The sequence below is a fragment of the Capsicum annuum genome, chromosome 1, assembly GCF_002878395.1.
Source record: "Capsicum annuum cultivar UCD-10X-F1 chromosome 1, UCD10Xv1.1, whole genome shotgun sequence".
In the NCBI taxonomy this organism is placed as follows: Eukaryota; Viridiplantae; Streptophyta; class Magnoliopsida; order Solanales; family Solanaceae; genus Capsicum; species Capsicum annuum.
Genome location: NC_061111.1, coordinates 166,702,734 through 166,726,560, shown reverse-complemented (window position 1 = coordinate 166,726,560; position 23,827 = coordinate 166,702,734). Strand labels below are relative to the sequence as shown.

At 35.6% G+C, this 23,827-nt stretch overlaps 1 protein-coding gene across 3 annotated transcripts in view; it reads left to right on the top strand.

Moving 5' to 3' along the window:
• The first annotated feature begins 7,392 nt into the window (after positions 1-7,392).
• LOC107841216 (NEDD8-activating enzyme E1 catalytic subunit) overlaps positions 7,393-23,827 on the top strand; it is a 38,683-nt gene continuing 22,248 nt past the window's right edge. The window contains exons 1-9 of one of the 3 annotated variants that reach the window (XM_016685198.2): positions 7,393-7,694; positions 7,805-7,968; positions 9,054-9,256; positions 16,819-17,051; positions 17,131-17,193; positions 17,304-17,360; positions 19,966-20,087; positions 20,747-20,864; positions 22,502-23,012. In XM_016685198.2, the coding sequence (XP_016540684.2) occupies positions 7,452-7,694; positions 7,805-7,968; positions 9,054-9,256; positions 16,819-17,051; positions 17,131-17,193; positions 17,304-17,360; positions 19,966-20,087; positions 20,747-20,864; positions 22,502-22,777 (1,479 nt within the window). In that variant the 5' untranslated portion in view covers positions 7,393-7,451 and the 3' untranslated portion in view covers positions 22,778-23,012. Of the gene's footprint in view, positions 7,695-7,804; positions 7,969-9,053; positions 9,257-16,818; positions 17,052-17,130; positions 17,194-17,303; positions 17,361-19,965; positions 20,088-20,746; positions 20,865-22,406; positions 23,013-23,827 lie in introns of those variants that run through there. The other 2 variants (XM_016685208.2, XM_016685204.2) reach the window with 2 other exon arrangements.

Below are 23,827 nucleotides of genomic sequence, written 5' to 3'. Positions count from 1 at the left end.
TAACTGTTAAAGGCAAGATCTTATAAGATATGAGCTGACAGCTTATGTTTTCTGGTATTTTGTTTTAGGTGAGATGTACACCAAAAGGAATTGACGCTACAAATAATCAATCTCTAATCGATAAAAAATAATATTTACAAAATCATTATACTTTATGTGTGTTTGTCATGATAACCTGATCAGTAATACATATCTCACACATATGAAAGTGGATCCATTTTCACAGACCTTATTTTTCCTACCCTATTTGTTCCCATTAATGCCAGAAATAAAATAATGTTTTATCTTTTGTTCCCCTCATGAAGTAGTGTACAAAACACAGAAAGGTAGTTTGATTGAATCAACAAATTAGCTAGCTGTTGCAACAAATGACTCATTTGTTGGAATTTATCAAACAGACAGGTAAACTATTGCAACAGATTACATATCTGTTGGAAAAAAATCAAAATAGGTCTTGCTAGTTGTTTAATTTAATCTACCAGATAACTAACCGATTGCAACAGATGGGTCATATGTTTGGAAGAATTCAATGAAAAGGGTTATTAATTTAATATAAATAAATGGTTATTGGAAAGGTGAAAAGTCATAATTGCTCACCTTTTTTGTATTTAAATCCATTTTTTAATTTAAATAGTCGAAAAGTCATCAATTTTATTTAATCAAGGAATGTAATTATTAAAAAAGAGGTGAACAGTCATGGCTTTTTGACTAACACATTCAAATTCAATCCTCTATAAATAGGTTACTCCTTACTCGTTCAATCTGCTCCACTTTATTTATTTCTTGCATCTTGTCTTTCATAAAAACACCATTAGATCTTCAACCACTTCTCTTCAATGAGCAGATTCCCTTTCCGTCCATTGAGGTATGTTTTTTTTCTTTTTGTAAAACTGTCGGAATCTTTTTCTTTCTTTAGTTTTTTACGTTTTTTGTTAATGCATGCGTGTTCTAGATATGGATGATCCGGATTGGAACATGGTGATTCTGCGAGACACCGTGCAGAAACTTAAAAGATAGATTCATGAAATTCAGTAGAAGTTGGGCACCATGAGAGCAAGGTCACTCTCGATTAATAGGAGGGAAGGTTGAGGAGGACCCTGCTGCTGCCGGTTGACGATTGACTGGTTGGCAATAATAATAACAGTAGTAGTAATAATAATAATAATAATAATTAGGTGATGTTGCAATAGATGACTCACTTGTTGAAATCAACTTCGGGTTTTGTTGATACATGTGAGTCATCTGTAGCAACAGATGATTCATCTGTTGCATCGATGATTCATTTGTTGCAACAGATGACTAATCTATTGCGTCAACTGATTAATCTGTTGCATTTGATGATTAATCTATTGCAACAGATGACCCATCTGTTCAATTCATGTTGCAGCACTATAGAATCATAAATATGAACCCAACATATGAGTCTTTCGTTGTAACAGATGACTCATCTATCGCAATAGACGAGTCATCTATTGGAATAGATAACTTATTTATTGAATTCATGTCCAAGTTCTTCTTTTCATTATTTTAAAAAATAGCAATAGCAGTGCACCTAGATGACAAAATCAACTAAAAATCATAATTTTACTTACCAAAGTCACCTATGAAGTAATGTCAAAGTGATGTACGAAATAAAATTTGACCTAAAAAATTAGTCAAGTAGCAGCAACAGCGGTAACAACAACAACACTGGTCAACAACAAGAAGATGAAAATGATAAGGAAGAAGAAGATGATGAATAAAACAACAGCAACAATGAACAACAAAAATTGCGAAGAGAGAAAAAACAACAATGGATGAGAAGAGAGAGATGCACGCTTTTTTCTCTTTGTTTCCTATAATATTAGGTTAACATTTGGATCAAAGTGTAAATTAAAAAACTTGTAGGTTATTCTCAAACTTCCTCAACTTTCTTAATCCATAATAAAGTAATTGTCACATACTCTCAATTATTAAAACTTGAATCACCTACACCTTATTTTGAGTCTTTTGTCACTTTTAACTCAATTGTTAAAACTTGAATCACCTACACCTTATTTTGAGATTCTTTTGTCACTTTTAACTCAATTGCTTAGGTTTGTTAGTGTGAGTCCTACTTTCACTTACAATTGATTTTTCTTTTCTTTTTTGAGACAGTTGGTTAGCTCTGTCTAGTTTTGTAAACTCTTTACTTGATGGAATAAATTATTTATTGTTACCAAAAATAAATAAATAAACAAATAAGTATTAATTGTCACTAATGAAATATTTTTGAAATTGTAATTTAAAATACAAATAGATAATTATCTCTTATAAATTTATTATAAAATATATCTCTATTTTTATTGCTTATTGTTTGTATTACCTACTTAAAAATATATTTATAAAGTTATAACTCCATACCAGTTTTACTTATGGAAATAGATATTAAAGTTTCATTATTTTCTTAAAAATTATTTTTTATCATGCTTATTTATTTCATTATAAAACGTTATTAACTTATATTCTTAATTAATATTCTTCATTTATTATTTTAAAAAGTAATTTGTTACGTCAATTTTTAAAATGAAAATTATCATGATTTCTAAAAAGTAAAAATAAATAAATATTGATAATATATATATATATATATATATATATATATATATATATATATATATTAAAAGTGTGAAGGACGTTAGAAATATGGTTTGAACTTTTTGCCCTTCATTAAAAGACTCTATTTTAGACAATATTGTCTTTATACCTTTTTTTTATTATTATTTTAGTAATATTAAATATTGACTATATTACCAAGGAAAAAGGACCTTAGAATATTGTTTGAACTTTTTGTCCTTCAATAAAATATTCCGCTTTACAAAATCATCTTTTTTACCTTTTTTTATTGCTTTAATAATATTAAATATTGACTATATTACCAAGAAAAAAAAAAGCCCTTCCTCATAAAATTAGGATTCCTTTTCAACCATCTAAAAAAATTAACCATTTCTAACTAAAAGAGGACAACCCAAAAATTTCAAATAGAATATCTAGAAACCAAAAAAATAAAAAAAAATAAAAAAAAAATAAAAAACTTTCCTCCAATAACATGAAACCAAAAAAATAGTAATAAAAAAAACGTGAAACCAAAAATATAATATAGTCTGTCTATATATATATATATATATATATATATATATATATACACACACACACACACACATGTATACTAATTTAAACATGTTATGTGAAAATATGCATAATCATCTTTTCGAATTTGCACAATGTGTAGTAACTCTAGCAAGTAACTTCATATTTTCTTCATTTTTTTGTCGCAAAGTGTTGAATAATTTTTTATATTAATTATGTGTTTTTACTCTCTGTAGAGATCAATCAGTTGGATTTAATCATCACTATAACAAATTCATTGATTCGATGTTGTTCAATGGTAAGTTTAGTAAACTCAAATTTTCAGAAGTTGATATTGATATCGGTTGACCTTTGAACTAGAAAATCATATTAGAGTTGTGTGGAATCATATTAGAGTAGGTAAGCGGTGAATTTAAAATGAATTTATTCCCTTGTCAACTTTCGGGGAACGTGTTCTTATAAAATGTGGGTACTACACATCTTACATCAAGTCATTTGATACAAACCTTTCACGCCTTATCAAAAAAAAAAAAATAACTAACGCCATTGTTAACCGATACACTAAGGCGTGTGATTTTCCATTACCTTTACCCATTTGGTTTGTTACCATTTTTTGTTGTCTCTTTAGAAATTTTGATAAAAAAAATTATCCTTTATGCTTCGAATTCCATATCCAAGTATATACTTAATTTGCTCTTAAATTAGATTACTATATATATCACTAAAGTAGCATCAAGAGTACAAAAATATTTAACTAAAATTAAGAATTGTTACTTTTTTATTATTTTAAATTTTATTTTGTAAATATATATGTATCATCTATAATATACCATTAGCAATTCAAGATTTGTATTAAATAACATGGATGGTTTCCATAGACTAGTGTTCGGTAAAATAGGTAGTTAAAAATATTAAGTTAACATATATGAAAAAATATCTAGTATTATTTAAACTTGACAAAGTTTGATTGGAGTGTAAATACATAAATAGGGAGAAAATTACATGTTATAACCTCAATAGTGGGTGACTTTGAATTTTTGACCCCAAAAAGAAAAGTGTTTAAGACTAGCTTTCCTTCCCTTTTTAGTATAGTACAAGTACAATTTTGCCCTCTACTCCTCAAATATTTTTAAACTTTCCATACTCATTTGTCTCTCAAATTCTATTTTTATTTTTATTATTTTCAGGTTTTTTTGTTTTTTTTTCTTTAATTTTATTTTCATGTTTTAATTCATTTGTCTCAACCTTTATTTTTTTCTCTTTTTTCTTTTTTTCTCAAACATTATCTATTTCTTCATTTTTTTTAATTCATTTGTCTCAACCTTTATTTTTATTTTATTTTTATTTTTTATCATTTCTCTTTTTTTTCCCTCAGTTTTCTCAAATTTTACTTTTATTTTTTCCTCTCATTTTTATTTTTCTCAATTTTTTAAATTATTCACTTCTTTCTTAATCTTTATTTTTTTCTAGCCTTTTTTTTTTCTCAATCTCTATTTTTTTATTTCTCTATTTTATTTGATCGCTTTTTTCCTTTTTCTCAACTTCTATTATATTTTGTTAATCAATAAAAAATCTGATAATCCGCAAAGGGATCTTTCTTTTTTTGACATCAAAGCAAATTTAAGGGCATGAATTGTTGTTAGGAAGTTCTTTGGGATAAGTTTTGCCTCTAAGATAAAAATTATAGAACAACTCATAAATCAAGGCACAATGTGGTAGTGTCAAGTCTTGCTTGTGGAGCATAACTTGTTATTTGGAAAAACTTGAGTTAAGTTTTGCTTTTAAGACAAGAGTTATAGAACATCTCGTAAATAAAAAAATAATGTGGTAGTGTCAACACTTGTTCATTGGGCGTAACTTGTTCTTTTAGGAGGTTTTTGTATTAAGTTTTGTCTTAAAGGCAAGACTAATAGAGCATCGCATAAATCAATATACAATATAATAGTGTCAACTCTTATTCATGGGGCATAACTTGTCGGCTAAGTTTTGCCTCTAAGGCGAGTTATAGAATATCTTATAAATCAAGACACGATGTGGTAGTATCAACACTAGCCCATGGGGTGTAACTTGTTGTTTGAATGTCCTTAGACTTATTCGAGCCTCTAATGAAAGAGTTATAGAGCATCTCACAAATCAAGACATAATGTGGTAGTGTCAACTCTTACCCATGAGGCATAACTTGTTGTTTAAAAGTCCTTGATTTATAAAATATCTCATAAATTAAGACACAATGTAGTAGTGTCAAATATTATCCGTGGAGAGTAACTTGTTGTTTAAAAGTCCTTGGGCTACGACTTGTCTCTAAAGGAAGAGTTATAGAACATCTCATAATCAAAACATAATGTGATAGTGTCAACTCTTATCCATGAGACATAACTTGTTATTTGAAAGTCATTGGGTTAAGTCTTGCCTCTAAGGCAAGAGTTATAGAATATCTCATAAACCAAAACACAATATGGCAATTCAACTCTTGCTAATGGGGCACAACTTGTTACTTGAGAGTCTTTGGTCTAAGTCTTGCCTCTAAGGAGAGAATTGTAGAACATCTCATAAATAAAGACATAACATGATAGTGTCAAATCTTGCCGGTGGGGCATAATTTATTTTTTGAAAGTCGTTGAGCTAAGTTTTGCCTCTAAGACAAGAGTTGTAGAACATCTCATAAATAAAGACATAACGTGGTAGTGTCAACTCTTGCCTGTGGGGCATAATTTGTAGTTTGAAAGTCCTTGAACTAAGTCTTGCCTCTAAGGCAATAGTTGTAGAACATCTCATAAATGAAAATATAACGTGGTAGAGTCAACTCTTGCCGTGGGGCATAATTTGTAATTTGAAAGTCCTTGAGCTAAGTTTTGCCTCTAAGGCAATAGTTGACCTTTCGGGTCCTACAATCCCGAGAAGCATAGCTCAAATAAAACAAATCCACCATATCCAACTCGCATCTCATAAATGAAAATATAACGTGGTAGAGTCAACTCTTATCCGTGGGGCATAATTTATTGTTTGAAAATCCTTGAGCTAAAGTCTTGCCTCTAAGACAATAGTTGTAGAACATCTCATAAATGAAAACATAACATGGTAGAATCAACTCATACCCATGAGGCATCATTTGCTGTTTGAAAGTCCTTGAGCTAAGTCTTGTCACTAAGGCAATAGTTGTAGAACATCTCATAAATGAAAACATAATGTGGTAGAGTCAACTCTTGCCCATGGCGCATAATTTTTAGTTTGAAAGTCTTTGAGCTAAGTATTGCCTCTTAGGCAATAGTTATAAAAAATCTCATAAACGAAAACATAACGTGGTAGAGTCAACTCTTGCTCGTGGGGCATAATTTGTAGTTTGAAAGTCCTTGAGCTAAGTCTTGCCTCTAAGGCAATAGTTGTAGAATATCTCATAAATGAAAACATAACGTGGTAGAGTCAGCCAGTGGGGCATAATTTGTAGTTTGAAAGTCCTTGAGCTAAGTCTTGCCACTAAGGCAATAGTTATAGAGCATCTCATAAATGAAAACATAACGTGGTAGAGTCAACTCTTGCCTGTGAGGACATAATTTGTAGTTTGAAAGTCCTTGAGCTAAGTCTTGCCTATAAGGCAATAGTTGTAGAACATCTCATAAATAAGAAAATAACGTGGTAGAGTCAATTCTTGCCCGTGGGGCATAATTTGTTGTTTGAAAGTCCCTGAGCTAAGTCTTGCCTCTAAGGTAAAAGTTATAAAATATCTCATAAATCAAAATACAATGTGGTAGTGCCAACTCTTGCCCATGAAACATAACTTGTTTGAAAGTCATAAGTCGTGCCTCTACAAAATGGTAGTGTCAACTCTTATTCATGAAACATAGTTTGCTGTTTGAAAGTTATAACTCTTGCCTTTATAATGTGATAGTGTCAACTCTTGCTCATGAGATGTAACTTAAATGGAAGAAATCGAAGAAAAGAACAAAAAAAATAAAAATTACAAAAAAAAAAAGAAAATGAAAAAAATATTAAAAAAATAAAAATTAAAGAAAATATAAAAGTTGAGAGAGTGAAAAAAAATAAAGGTTGATAAAAATAAAAAGTAAATAAATAAAAGTAAAGGTCGAGAAAAATTAAAAAAAATTAAAAAAAATTAAAAAAGTTTTTTCTTTTCTAAAAATAGACGTTGAGAGGTGTAAAGAAAAAGTAAGAATTTAGAAAAACTAAAAAGAAAAAAAAAAACTAAAAAAAAAAGTTAAAAACTAAAGTAAATAGAAAAGACAAAAAAAGTTAAAAGAGGAAAAAAGGAAAAAAGTAGGATAATTTAGAAAGAGAAAAAAAATAAAAGTTGAAACAATTCATTATAATTAATATCATTTACTTTTATGAAAGGGAGATATAAATACTCCCTCTCATATCTTTGTTGTTTTTTGACAGGTGCATCCATCCTGCTTAAGGTCGAAGCTAGCAGGTCCACCATAAGGCCCCAAATTCTTCTTCCCCTGTTTGTTTCCCCATCAAGATCATCAATGGCGGATTCGGCTTCACAAAGCAGATCAAGGGACCTCGATAAGCTCCTTCTCCGCTCCGGTAATCTCGTCGGCCCCACCTTCGAGCCCGGTACTGAGGTAAAAATAACCCCTAATCCAAAACCCTACGCTCGACTAATTCCACGAACAATTGTGTTGAATTACGCTATGATTATAAGTGCTGATCGTTTGTTTGTTTGTTTTGACAGTTGAGAGATGCTTTGAATGAGTTTGTAAGAGTGTTGGTGATAGGTGCTGGTGGATTAGGTTGTGAATTGCTTAAGGATTTGGCGTTCTCTGGGTTTCGTAACCTTGAGGTTATTGATATGGACCGAATTGAGGTTACCAATCTTAATCGCCAATTCCTCTTCAGGTGCCTATAGTTTATGACAACATTGTGCAATTTCGAATTTATCCTTGTGTTTGTAATGTGTATATTGTTGAAGTTTTTAATTTCATAAAGACTGAGTTTTTATCTCCTGGTTTGTCTCTAGAGCAAATTTCCTTTATCCGTGCAAAACCAGCTAAAAATTACTCCTTCTGTTCATTAAGAAATCCATAAATACAATGTGTGGTTTGAAAATTGAACATATTAAGAAGATGGAGTATAAGGGTATAGTTGGAAAAAATTACTAATCTTTTGTTTTGAATTTACTGAGGTAGACCCTTATTTTGGGACAGAGGGAGTATTTAGTACATAATGAAAAAGAACCAATAGGGGATATAATCTAGTTGGTATTATGGCTTGAATTGTTTTGTGTTCTGCATTGGGTCAGATGCTGGAGTCTTTTAGCCCACTTCAGAACTAGTTTATCAGTGTAGGGCTATGCATGAGACGAAAACATTATACCCAGTGTAATCCCACAAGTGGAGTCTTGGGAGGATACTTTGTAAGAAAGTTTCACCTCTACCTTGTAATGCTATGTGTAAAGGGCAGTCCAATGCGCTAAGCTCCCGCTATTTGCGGGTTCCAGGGTTACCCTACATTTTTGCAAGGGACTGTTTCCTTTGCTCGAACCAGTGACCTCCTTGTCACATGACAGTAACTTTACTAGTTACATCAAGGCTTCCCTACAAAGCTATTTTAGAAATCTATAATTTACTTTAAATAACACATTATGTAGTGTATCGTAATGAAGGTAGTCACCTCAATACATAACAAAACCCAAGAAGAAGTGAGTGGGGGGTACAATTCACATTTTATTCGCCTGAGCCATGATCTTCAAGGAGGATTGTCCTTATCACTGCTCATAAAAGGAGGGTTATGCTTCTTCTGTTTGGGTAGTTTCTTATGTCTGATCATAATTATTGACAAAAAACAAAATTCTTGACTCTGCTGTCAATTTGGATTTAGGTATATATATGTATTTCCCTTAGTTTTTTACTTGCAGTTACAATTTTGTGTATGAATTTTAGCAATAATATGTCTACTAAAATTTCATACTTCTTCCTATGTAGACTTGGCGATGTGGGGAAACCAAAAGCAGAAGTTGCTGCGAAAAGAGTGATGGAGAGAGTCAGTGGTGTAGATATCAAGCCACATTTCTGTCGGATTGAGGACAAACCTATAAGCTTCTACAATGATTTCCATATTATTGTTCTTGGTCTTGATTCTGTTGAGGCACGAAGCTATATAAATTCTGTTGCTTGCAGCTTTCTAGGTTTGTCTTTTCTTATGTTTTTCAAACAAGTTGCATGGGCTGCATTGGCTTGATCAAATTTCATTTTCTGAGTACTTTACCTAACGCTTTCAGTGTTGTGCCTAATCTCTTATAATTGCTTAGGAGAACAAAACTTCTAATTGAATAGTTGTAGATTGCTAGATTTTTTCTGTCCAACCATTCAACCCCTCTCTCCCGGAGTTCCTTCATTTTATTGCTGTTTCAAAACATGTCCAACCATTCAACCCCTCTCTCCCGGAGTCCCTTCATTTTATTGCTGTTTCAAAACAATGTGTGGGTGAATGGGTAGGTTGTACGTGATACTTCTTCGTAAAATGTCAGAGCCAGTCCTTTTTTCTTTCTTTGATAAATAAAATGGATAGCTGTTCTCTGTACTGTGGAACTTCAGATCCTTAGGTTTCTAGCTAGACGTCTCTAGCCTAAATATAGATGTACCCCAGATCAACAATGTAACAATTATAAATCCAGTTCTATTTCCCTTTAAAATTTTATGACACATGCATATTGAGACCAATTTCTATAGCTTCTATGAAGGCAAAAGTGGAAATAAGAAAAATGAGATAAGTACAAAGTAACAAATATCAGATTCCAGTTTGAAGGTAGAGTAGTTTGACTTGGATATTTGTCTAAGCATAGATTAAAAACAATGAAATTGAGGTCTGTCATGCATGGATTTCGACAAAGATGCTTCTTCCATCTTATAAGAGCGTTCAAATTTGAGGATTGTGTGCAACTACTGAAATGAGTAATATACTGAACAATTTAAAATTCAAAAAATCATGTGTACATTTATGAGGAAAAAATGGCAAAATGTATCAACATAGTGTTCAAATGGGCAAAGTGTAGCCAAATCTCCTAAATTTGGCATCAAATGGCCAAAGTTATCTTTTTTGGCCAATTATCTATAGCCAAAAGTATTTTATATCTCTCCGTTTAAAATATATTTTAATTATTAAATTAAATATTTTCTCTCTCTTACTTTAACATAGTTTACATTTTATTTTCAAAATTACTTTCGAAATTAATCGTGCTTTTCTCTTCTTCATATCTTCTCCTCATTTTCTTTTCCATTTCTTCCTTCAATCTCTCCATTAATCTTGATTCACTCATCTCTAATCCGCAAAAGCCTTCCACTTCCTTTTAAGTATTTCTTAGTTACCATATTTTTAACCCAAAAAACTCATCAATTTTTAGGGTTCTAACGCAATTCAATTGTCGTGATTTGTGCACAATTTGATTGATATTGTGTTTATTTTCCTGAAAAGCAATGGGTAAGGAAATTTTCATGAAAAAATTTGATAAAAGTGTGTCTAGTGATTCCGATTTTGAAGATTCTCCTTCAAAAGTTTCAATTTCTCACATGCAAGATCTTTTAGACAATATAGTCAACGTAATGTGAGGGAGAAATTGTATGTTTCTCCGCATATGTCTAAAAATTGTTCAAAAAAAGAGGAAGGTTGTTGGCAAGAATGAAATAGGTGTCGACATGGAGGCTAAGAAACCCAATGCTAGCGGGAAGGAAAAAGTTGTGAACGGTGATATTTGAATTTTACTAATTTTGTTCTTGTGATTTCAGGTTGTATACTTGTGTTTTTATACTATTGCAATTTGCGTTGTATCTATTTTATTGTACCAAATGCAAACATTGATTTGGTTTTTATGGTTTTTTCTTTTTATTGTTATTTTTCTAGACGTGTTTGCACAGTTTTTTGAGTTGTGTTATATGAATTTTTTCGACAAAATGCAGGTATTGATTTAAGTCTCGTCATGTAGAAGTGGGGATATTATAATTAATTAAGTTGTGCCTCTTTTAAGGGATAATTATGTTTAAAAAGTACTAAATTCAAGTGAATTAGCTAGCGTTAGGCTATAGATTTCCAACTACTTTTGGCAAGTAATTTTTGGGTGAAGTTTCACCATGTGTTTGGCCATAGTTTTGGGAAATATATTTCACCTTTTTAAGAAATGTGATTTATACCCGTAAGTCCTAAAAACTATTAATAAGTACTCATAATTTGTATTATCATTTTATAATGAACATGTTTCGTGAAAAAACCAAACCCATAAAATTATAAGCTTCAACTATATTCAGTTTACACTGCAAAACTATTTCATAGATCGGTTTAGTAGCTACTGAAATTTTCTCATCTCACAAAGAAGCATCCACTGTGTATATTGAGGTAGATATATGCATTTTCTTTATAGAGAGAACAATTTATTAGTGAAGGGTTGTTGACAGATGGATATTAGTTGGGATTAATAAATAGTGGTTTGTTTTTATAAAATATATAAATTTGGGGTAAATTTTAAATTTTTAAAAGCTCCCCAAAACTGGAATTTGGCCCGAAACTACATTTTTCTAGTTTTTGTGAACTTTCGATATTTACCAAGAATTTTTGCCAAAAAATGACAAATTGTATGTCCAAACAGTTTTGTCAAGTTTTTTCCCAAAAACTACTTGCAGTTTTTATGACCAAATGCTAAACGGGTCTTTAATTATTATATCCCCACTTCTGCATAATGAGACCCAAATCAATACTTGCATTTTGTTGAAGACTTGTATACGACACAACGCAAAAAACTGTACAAACACTTGTAAACAAATAACAATAGAAACAAAAAAAATGATAAAACACCTAATCGATGTTTGCATTTTATACAATAAAATGTATACAATGCAAATCACAATAGTATAAAAGCACATGTATACAACCCGAAATTACAAGAACAAAATTAGTTAGATTCACAAATTACTTTTAAGTGGGTTTTGGATGGCTCAAAAAAGAAAAAGAAAAAGAAGCTCCACACATGAACAAATAAACTACATACCCAATGTTATCCGACAAGTGGGGTTTGTGAGGGTAAGATGTACTTAGACGTTATCTCTACCTTTGTGGGGTTAGAGAGGCTGTTTCTGATAGACCCTCAACTCAAAAGAAATGTATCTGATACAAGAAAATAAGAAAGAAAAGAGACGACAAAATAGCAAGTGGACAAAATAAGTGTAGCAACATATATTAATAGGGAAAAGTCATTATTTCCACCCTAAAATATACTCGAGAAATTGAAGACACACCTAAAATATTGAAGTGATCTAATACACACCTAAAGTACTTAAAAGTGAATTTTTTACCCCCTAAAAACGTGGAAAAAAATAATTATTTAAATAAAAAAGCACGTCTAAATCATAAATTAAAGAAAAAATTAAAAATTGAACTACCCCCCACACATACACCAAGCCCCCGACATCGCATCTCCCCTCTTCTCCCCTACCCCTAAACCACCATCTTCTTCTTCATCACCCCAACCCCTAACTAACACATCTTCAGCAACCCCCCACTTCTGCCCCTCTCCCTAAAACTCCAACCCCACCTCCAATTAACGCACCTTCTTCGCACCCCATCCCCCACCAAACGACGCTAATTTCACCTACCACCACCAATTTCCATCACGATATCACTGATGGTACAACTATGATGATACACCATAACAATGGAGGTTTTGTGATGGATTTAGAAGAAGAAAAAAAAACGTTCAACTTTAAAAAAGAAACGAAAAAATTGTGAAAATAGTAAATTTATTATTTTTTTCATATTATGCTGACGTGGCAGGCGTACGTAAAACACCGCACCTCTTGCAAGTGGTATAATACTTTACATAGTGTAGAAAAATTCACTTTTACATAGTATAGGTGTGTGATAGGTCACTCCCATAGTTTAGGTGTGTCTTCGACTTTTCGAGTATAGTTTAGGGTGGAAATGATGACTTTACCCTATAGTAATACACAGGAGAAAAAGGAAACTACGTGATACTTAGTTTATACTACTTGAGGTACGACAATACTCGATCACCTACTAACCTTCTACCTTAATCCTCGACCTCCACTTCTTCCTATCTAAGGTCATATGCCTAGTCAGCTAAAGCTGCGCTATGTCCTGTTCACAAAGGTAAAAAGGAAGGGATTGAGTGTTGATCCCTCCATCACGACCCAAAAGTGTCCTACTATCCTAACTTGGTTTTTGCTCCAATGTCCATGTCCTTAAAAGCCCTAATATAAGCCACATGTACACCTCTAGACTTTAAACATCTCCCAAGGACTAGGCACTTAATCCTATGCCTTTTCTAGGTGAATTGACACCATGTATAAGTCCGTTTTCTGTCCTATATTGCTCATCAATGTCTTTACTAGATGGATGACTTTTATAGTTGAGTATCCCGACATGAATCTGAATTGGTTCTCAAAGACTAGGTTGCTTGAACTCTTTGAAAATGTCATCGTGTGCGTGTCTGATCCTTTAAAAGTAGTGCATTCTTGGAAAATGTGACACGAGTGCAACGACATTTTTAAAGAGTCCAAGCAACTTAACTCAAAATAGACACGCTCCTCTTCATCCTCATTTTGACCACCATCTCTTAGACTTTCATAGTGTAGCTTAGTAGCTTGATACCACGGTAGTTAGTGGTCACAGTGTTCTTTTACAACGACACCATAGTACTCCACCTCCATTTCTCTGGCATTTATGTCGTCCTAAACATGTCAATAAACAACTCAATCAACCATTCCATACCTTCCTCAAATGCGTTCTTCCAAAATTCCATCGAGATCTCGTCTGTCAAATCGCTCATCATCTTATGAATAGCCCCCTTAACCTTTGCAACCTTTATGTACCTGTAGTTCCCAAAATCACTACGCTTTTCGGATTGTTCTAAAACCCCTTAGCGCAACATCTCTATCTCTTTCTTGATTCAGTAGCTTATGGAAACACATTTGACGTCTCCGTGTAATGTGTGCCTCTTTTACCAACATTTCTCCATTCTCATCTCTGATGCATTTCACTTGGTCTAGGCTACAAATCCTCCCCTTTCTTGCCTTGGCAAAGCCTATACAACTTCTTATCCTCCCCTTTGCATTCGAGCTCTTTGTACACAACAACAACAACAACAACAAAGCAACATAAAAAAGGGCATCATGATGCACTAAAGCTCCTGCTATGTGCAGGGTCCGGGGAAGGGCCCGAACACAAGGGCCTGTTGTACGCAGCCTTACTTTGTATTTTTGTCGGAGGCTGCTTCCAAGGCTTGAACCTGTGGCCTCCTGGTAACATGACAACTACTTTACCAGTTACTCCAACAACAACATACACTTACGCAATCCGTACCACTACCTCAGAAGTGAGCTAGAGAGGCCGTTTCCGATAGAACCCCAGCTCGAGACAAAAAACAGTCTAGAAAATAACATAATATAGGTCCAAGAAACAATAGGTAGTAACACAACAACAAATAATAACAGAAATAAGACCACCGCAAAGTGATTCTACAATCGATCTATCCTACAACTAACATCACAGAAACTCCAAAAACAAGACACTACAAGCACAACTCTACGACTACTAGCACGTATAACAAAACAAAGCACTCCTACCTACTAGCAAGGACGCACTCCTTCCTACTATCCTTCTACCCTAATTTGCATACTCTACACCTTCCTATTTAGGATCATGTCCAAATTGTAGTTGCTTCATGTTTAATCACCTCCCTTTAATATTTCTTCAGTCTACCTCGCCTCGCCTGAATCCATCCATCGATCATACAAATGCTCAAAAATTAGCGTTTTGGCTGTCGAGACTGCTAGCTCGTCGTTGTCTTATACCTCTCCATATTTCTCCTTGTCTAGGCATTCGACCAACACCGTATAAGCACCCTTCGTTGCTTCGACATTTCCTTGGACCTTTCTATTCCTGTATTCCACCACCACCAGTTCCCTTTATGCTCACTTGGGTAACCCCTCGAGACCCCTAATACTTCTCTAGCTGCTTCCTTGACGCAGCCAATTGTTCTAGCCCATATACTATCCCTACTCCAAGCTCCCATGCCACCAACTTCACCCCAATCTCTTGAGCGTTAACCCCAGCCAGCCCTTCCCATCGGATTTTTGGCTGGTTATATGCAACCCCCCCCCCCCCACCCCCCCCCCCCCACACACACACACACATCTACATTCATAACCACAAGTTTATGTTGGACTTTCAGATTCTTGCTCAGGATCACGTTGCAGCCCTTACTCACATCTCTGTCACCCTTCTAAAGGAGCAAGTAAACTGTCCCGAGTCTTAGCCACTCCCATCACTACGGAAGCTCACCAAATTTTTCTCCCTCTTCTGGAAGCTCGAGTTAGCTATGGCAACTCAAAAACATTTATGAAGTCTAAGAAATCGCACATAAATTTTATTCCCATCTTCCTAATAACCACAATCAAGAAATTGCACTCAAGGGGGGTTGGGCTGAGAAGCTCAGGTTCAAATCCCAGTAGAATCAGAAAACACTAGATAATTTCTTTCTGTCTGTTCTAGTAATGGTGGACAGAGTTAATTGGTACTTATTGGTGGCGGGAGGTAACAAGTATCTCATGGAAGTTGAGGTGTGCCCAAGCTGGCCAAGACATCATAGTTATTTAAAAGATCCTTAATCAAGAAATTACCTTTACTAAAATAACTTTACATTATAAAAAACTATCTATAGCTCAGGAAATGTGGATAACTCAAGATAACCTTCAGAGAAACAGGGTTAACATTTCTAGTAGATGCATTGTGTAAGAGGCATAATGAGGATGCGAATCAGTAATCACCTTTTTATTCACTGCATTCATTAGACAGATCTGAGATTTATTCGCCTTTTTATTCGTGGGAGGTTAGCTGGAGTGTCTAGAGCAACAGAAGAACTGCCACAATGCAGGCGCTTCATAATTGATAGGACTGGGCAAGATAGAGATGAAACAAGAAAAGGAACACAAGAATTTCCGGAAACACATTAGAATCTGGTGTTAGTATTAAGTATAAGTATTGGTGTTTTTCCCTACTGTTTTTTGGTATGACATACCAATTGCAAATGATATAGAGGCAACGGTAGATTTGTTTGAGCTCATTACACAATATGTAATGTTGCTACTCCTTGTAATTACCTCACAGCACCTTCTTGTTGCTGGTTACTCTAAAAAATATTTTTGACGATGGAAAAACACTTTACTGTTATAGATTACTATCTATATCATCTGACATACTCAATATTTTCAATATCTTTGGTATTCTACTTATTTTCTTATTGAAATATGTAATTTGTTACACTTTTTCTTAAATATATAACTTTACATTTTATACCTTAAATTTCAATTTTCAGTTGAAATTAAAAACGTAAGGTTCTTTGAGGAATGGAATCATCTTTGCAAAAGGGGAAGGGTTAGATAATCTCGAACCAGCTCCTCCTGGAGCAGCCCCTTTGTATGATATAGGAGCAATAAATGAATTAAACATACCTGACATTAGAAGATACCAATGTGAAGAGGGATGCTGGGATCTGATTGGATAATTGTAAATAAAGATATTCAACTAATTAGGCATCTTCAGAACCCAAAGGGTGGGTTGCAGCTCTTTCAGCCCCTGGGACATGTGTCTTATGCTCCTGGCTAGTTTTCATACTTAGTGTAAGGAGGTCCTTGAAAGTTGAAAGTGTACCAGATTTGGCTCACTATCTGACATTTCGTGTAGAGTACGATTCTGATGACAACCCACGGGAAGAGTCAATTAAGCCTATGGTTGATGGTGGGACTGAAGGATTTAAGGGCCATGCAAGGATTATAATGCCTGGTGTCACTCCCTGCTTTGAGTGTACAATATGGCTCTTTCCCCCACAAGTGAAGTTTCCTTTGTGTACCCTTGCTGAAACTCCTAGAACTGCTGCTCACTGCATTGAGTATGCACATTTAATCAAATGGGATGAGGTAAATATTGAAGTTCATCCGTTGTTTTCCAAGCTTCTAAACCACGTGCTCTGTTTTTCACCCCAAAAGTTTTATGCAGGCTCATAGTGGCAAAACATTTGATCCAGATGATCCTGAACACATGCAGTGGGTGTATTCTGAGGTTAAAATTTATGTCCTTTGCTTTCTCCATTCCTAATAATTAAGTCTTATGCAAACATTTCTCATATTTCCTTTTCTAATCCTTGACTTCCTCTGATCCATGTGCTGTAGGCTGTTAAAAGAGCAGAACTTTTTGGAATTCCGGGAGTTACCTATTCTTTGACCCAGGTAAGCTCATGGTATGAAAGTTTGTCTTCTATAGACATCCTCCATTAATATGGGCAAACTTAAAAGGTATTTTCTATTTATTTCCTTATATGCATTGAGGTGTAACTTATTCTATTCCAGCCATATTATGCTGTTATAGTGGTTTTTTGCAGTTTCATGTGTTTTCAGTGCGGTTATCAAGAAGGGCAAGTTGAGGTGGGGTGGGAAGGGTCGACCTAGAGTTAGGTGGGGCAGTCTGACTCCGGGTAGTGCTTTGGAGATAGGGGCGAAGTTGGAGGGTATGGGGGTATGGGATAGTAGGGGGACGTGGATAGTATGTGGGATAGGGATGCTAGTTGCATCAGGGAGTCTGCTAGAGAGGTGTTGGGTGTTTCGAGAGGTGGGTCTGGCCGGTATTGGGGGGATTGGTGGTGAAATGAAGCTGTTAATAAGGAGGTGGAAATGAAGAAGGCGACTTACGTTAAGTTGGTTGAGAGTAAGGATGAAGAGGAGAAGTGGGTGAGCAGGGAGGAGTACAAGTTAGCTAAGAAGGAGGCTAAGTTAGCAGTTACGGCTGCTAAGACAACAACTTTTGAGAGTTTGTATAAGGGGTTAGAGGAGAAGGGCGGGGAGAAGAGGTTGTTTAGGCTTGCCAAGGTTAGGGAGCGGAAGGTTCGGGATCTGGACCAAGTAAAGTGCATTAAGGGGGAGGATGGCAGAGTTTTGGCGGAAGACGTCCTAATTAAGAAAAGATGGTAGTCGTATTTCCATAGGCTCTTGAATGATGAGGGGAACAGAGGTGTCGTGTTAGGGGAGTTAGAGCAGTCCGGAGAGTGTCGTGACTTTGGCTTTTGTCGGCGTTTTAAGGTAAAGGAGGTCAGTGAGGCTATTCGCAAGATGCGAAGGGGTAGGGCGATGGGACCCGACGAGATTCCAGTGGATTTTTGGAAGTTCTCTGGCCGGATTGGTTTAAGGTGGCTAACCGACTTATTTAACAATAATTTCAAGTCAGCAAAGATGCCCGAGGCATGGAGATGGAACACGATGATTTCTTTGTATAAGAACAAGGGTGACATTCAGAGTTGCAACAATTATCGGGGTATTAAGTTGTTGAGTTACACGATGAGGATTTGGGAGAGGGTGGTGGAGCGGAGGTTGAGAAAGATTGTGTCTATTTCAGAGAATCAATTTGGTTTTATGCCTGGTCGCTCCACGGCTGAGGCAATTCACCTTGTGCGGAGACTGGTAGAGCAGTACAGAGAGAGGAAGAGGGATCTTCACATGGTGTTTATTGACTTGAAAAAGGCGTATGACAAGGTCCCTAGGGAGGTTCTTTGGAGATGCTTGGAGGCGAGAGGGGTCCCGGTGGTGTACATCAGAGCGATTAAGGACATGTATGAGGGGCCGAAGACTCGGGTAAGGACAGTGGGAGGAGATTCTGAGCATTTCTTGGTCTTGACAGGGTTGCACCAGGGATCGACTCTAAATCCGTTTTTATTTGCTTTGGTGATGGATGTGTTGACGTGGAATATTCAAGGCGAGGTGTCTTGGTGTATGCTTTTCGCGGATGATATTATTTTGATTGAGGAGTCGCGACAAGGGGTTAACGATAAGCTGGAGGTTTGGAGACAAACCCTAGAATCTAAAGGTTTTCGGTTGAGTAGGACCAAGACGGAGTACTTGGAGTGCAAGTGTAGTGAATCGAGGCAAGAGGAGGTGATAGTGAAGTTAGATTCCCAGGCGGTTTGCAAGAGGGATAATTTTAAGTATCTCGGGTCTATGATTCAGGGGAATGGAGAGATAGATGAGGATGTCTCTCACCGTATTGGGGCAGGTTGGATGAAATGGAGGCTTGCTTCGGGAATTTTATGAGATAAGAAGGTGCCCCCAAGTTGAAAGACAAATTCTATAGAATTGCAGCCCGGCCTGCTATGTTGTATGGAGCGGAGTGTTGGCCGGTTAAAAATTCTCATATCCAAAAGTTGAAGGTGGCGGAAATGAGGATGTTGCGTTGGATGTGTGGATTCTCGAGGGATGACAGGGTTAGGAATGAAATTATTCGGGAAAAGTTGGGAGTAGTGTCAGTGAAGGATAAAATGTTGGAAGTGAGGTTGAGGTGGTTTGGTCATGTGATGAGGAGGGGCGCAGATGCCCCAGTTCGTAGATGTGAGAGGTTGGCCTTGGAAGGTTTCAAGCGGGGTAGGGGTAGACCAAAGAAATGCTGGAGAGAAGTGATTGTGACTTGGAGCAGTGACAGCTGACTGAGGACATGACCCTGGATAGGAAGTTATGGAGGAATAGCATTAGGATAGAGGGCTAAGGGTGTGAATGAGTCGCAGCAGTATTTAGGTTGAACTTGGTGTCCTGTGTTTGGCAATGTACAATATGTTTGTGGATGTCGTACATATCTTATTTTATCTTGTTCTATGCTTTTGTTGCTCTTTCATACTGTCTTTTGTCTTGAGCCGGGGTCTATCCGAAACAGCCTCTCGACCTCTTTAGAGGTAGTGGTATGGACTGCGTACACTCTACCCTCCCCAAACCACTATGAGGGAATATACTGGGTTTGTTGTTGTTGCATGTGTTTTCAGTGCGCATTTGAATAATCTTTCATTATTTCTTACAGGGTGTGGTTAAAAATATCATACCTGCTATAGCATCCACCAATGCTATAATTTCTGCTGCCTGTGCTTTGGAGACCTTGAAGGTTGTCTCTGGATGCAGCAAAACATTAACAAATTACTTGACGTAAGTCTGTTTTAACTCGTAATTCATGTAGCTCCACAATGTTGTAGCTTGTTCCCTTGTCTATGAATCAATGATCTTATCGTCAACATTGCACTTTAATTTGATAACATCTTGAAATGTTACCTTTGTCAAAAAAAAAATAAAAAAATTTGATAACTTCTTGAAAGTTAATCTTGTTGTATGACTTCACATTTAAAAGAAATGAAATTTTGTACTTGTGATTCATTTGAAAGTAAGGACTAAGGGGGTGTTTGGATTGACTTTTTCTAAGTAGCTTTTAATCTAAAAGCTAAAAGCAATAATTTTTTCCTTTCCCAAACACCTCCAAAAATAAAAAAGAGCTTAAAAGTCAAAAACACTTTAAAAAAGCCGATCCAAACACCCACTAAGTGATCATCCGGATGGAGTAGAAGTCTTAGTTTCATATCTTCTGTGTTTAAGGTCTTGCATCTTTCTTTCTATTTGATCAATGAGTTTATTACTTTGTTATGTGCATAGCCTTATCCTACGATTTTTTCCCTAATTTTTGTTGCATGTTTGTACCCTTGCAGCAACCCATCTGTGTTTTCTCTTAATTCTTGTTGGAGTATCTTATGCTTATGAATTGAATTTCCCTTTAAATCATTTGACAAAGTTCTGTTGACGTGCCCCTTTTGAAGGTACAATGGAGTTGAAGGTCTGCACACCAAAGTGACCGAATTTGTGAGGGACAAAGATTGTCTTGTTTGTGGTCCAGGTGTCCTTATTGAGCTAGAAACTTCGGTTACTCTTAAAAAGGTTCTTGTTCTTTTTATTTCTCAGCTCCTTACAATTCTTATCACTCACAAGATTGTTCAGTATAAAACACTATAATGCCTGATCAGAAACTTTTTAATGTATCACACATAAAGCAGCTTAATAGAGGTGCTTCCTAATCAAGATTCAGAAAAAAGAAACTAGCTGAGAATTGGGGAACAATGTCCTTATATTGGCCTAGTACACTAATCGTGCATGTTTCAATGCACCCTTAATATGATGACTATATTGTTGCACCGAAGGGTGTGACCTAGTGGTCAAGGAAATGGAATTGAGGTCTTAGGTTCAAATTTCATTAGACAAACACTAGGTATTTCTTCACATCTGTCCCAACCAAGACAACGTTGGTGGACAAAGTTACCCGATGCCTGTGTTGGTGGGAGGTAGCAGTTACCCCGTGGGATTAGTTGATGTGCATGAGAGCTGGCCCAGAAACCATGGTTATGAAAACAAAACTATATTAGGTCACTCTCGATAATGGTCATTTTAGAGGCGTTAATGCTGTTACTAAAGGACAGCTAGTGTCAAAACCACATAAAAGCCTTTATGAAGCTGAGTAGTAGGAACTAGGAATAAGCAAGCAATCCTAAGGCCCTAGAACCTGTTGAAGTGTAAAGGGAAAAACTCGTCCATAAAAGTTTGATCATGTCTGAAAGCTGATGTATACAACCTCAGGCAGATTAACTTTAATCTTAACGATGAACAAGTTTTCATCTTAACCACCCAATATAATATTAGTAAAAGAACCCACTTAAAGAAAGGATAATTGCAAAAGGAAATAAGCTTAATGGAATTTATGATCACTTGGCAACTGCAACAATTATATTAAACAATAATCCAAGTATAGCACCCTTATCCTGAAAAGAAGAATCTCTTGTACAGCAGATAAGTTGGAAATTCCAAATCTTCAATGTTCATTGTGTTATTTATAGTCGATGTACGTAGTAACTTATCTGTTATAGATTGCTTGTGGTCAAAGTTGGAATAATCACTTAGGACCTGATCATACTCGGTTGGGAAAGAGCTCGCTTGGACGATCTTTTGAGAAATTGAATAAGCATAAGAGAGCAGACACCATCTTATTTTTTTTATTTTTTATTTTTAAATGTGGGTGGGGATGGGGGTGGGGCGCAATAATAGTTATCTTTCTGTTGGAGTACACTACTCCCGCTGCTTTGCCCTTTAAATGTCTGGAAGAATCTGCGATTGTGACTGCATCTCATTCGCATAGTTTCTGTGTTTGAAAGTTGGGACATGTTAAAGGATTCAGAATTACTCTGATATGTTCAGTTAATCTGTGACTATGGCTGCATCTCATTCGCATAGTTTCCTGTTTGAACGTTGGGACATGTTGAAGGCCTTTCAGAATTACTCTTTGATACGTTGAGTTATCTGCCTTAAAAATCTCCTCAGAAGATGCCATATATTGTGGATTTTAATGCCTTTTTGTCATCAGTGTGAAGACCATGTAGTTTGATGCACTTTCCTTCCTGTTGATTTCGTCGTCTTGTTTGAGCATGTCAGACATTCCACCACAACAAAAGGGTGATAAACTGGTTGGTTGGTTGGTCATACAACTAATAATGCGCAAGCTTTTGTCTCTTTCCGGTGTTGTGCAGTTCATTGATCTGCTAGAAGATCACCCTAAGCTACTACTTACTAGAGTAAGTGTGACGTATCGAGGGAAGAATCTATACATGCAAGCACCTCCGGTACTGGAAGAGATGACTCGATCTAATTTGGATTTACCATTATTTGAACTTGTGTCTAAAACTCCAAGGGATATCGTTCATGTTACTGGTGCAGCGGGAAAAGGAGATACGAAGCAGTCTTGTTCAAGGAAGTTACGTGTTGTTTTCAAGGGAATGGATGTGGACATGGCTGGTGGGGCTTAATTTTCAGTCACCCATTAGCGTTTTATTTGTTCCTGATAAGCCTACTTCTAGGAAGATAGCTTCTTTTTCTCTAATTTTTCTCTAGTGCAACACATGAGTAAACTGCAGAAGCAGACGAGGTTGATAGGGAATCCCTCCATTTTTGTAACTCTTCTTTACTTGTCATGTGGACGTGAAAATTGGTGAATTTATCTCCAACATGTGAAATGAAATGAGAGAGTTCTAGACCTCGTAATTACTTTACTAACTATATAGAAACGCCAGTGAGCCGGCAACTGGCGGTTGTCATTTCCGCTTTTAGCGGCCTCCTGCTTCTGGTCGAGGATATTTTTGTAATTTCATATTTTCACTTTAATTTATTTATTTTCTTTTTCTTTTTAACCTATTATATGAAAAATGCATAAAAAGTACTATAAATTATAATAATTAACAATTTAAATTATTTTCAAGACAATTTTTTAATTGAGTTGAAATTTTGTCAATGCAACATAGAGGAAGTTATGTAAGGTAAAATAAATTGTAAGCTGAAGGGAGGAAACATTGCTGCTGCCGCATGCACTTGATTGGCGCTTCAAAACTTCTGCAGTACAACAACTTATACGGGGTAGATGCTTACCACGAGAAGGATAATGAACCACTGTGACTCCTGTCTTTTTTGATACATAACCAACTATTTCTCTGAAGAGTACACGAGTTTGCCTCCTACTTTGGGCACTGGTCCCAAACCGTTGTATGCAACTAGAGATTGAATAGAAAAGCACGTAAAGTAAATGAACAACAAACACAACAAATTTTATGTGGAAACTCCTTGCTCAAGGGAGAAAAATCATAACCTGTCTCCAAGATTTTCAAACAACTCCACTAATATTCAAACAACCTTGAATACAGATTTCATGACTTCAAGGAGTAAACTCCTAATCCTTCAACAGTTTGTAATAACTCTATTACAATGAAATCAGTACAATAACTCTACTGCACAACCACCCAGCTACCTCAAATTGAATCGACAAGCTAACTCTAGCTTCTAAGTCACCTAACTCTAGATGACAC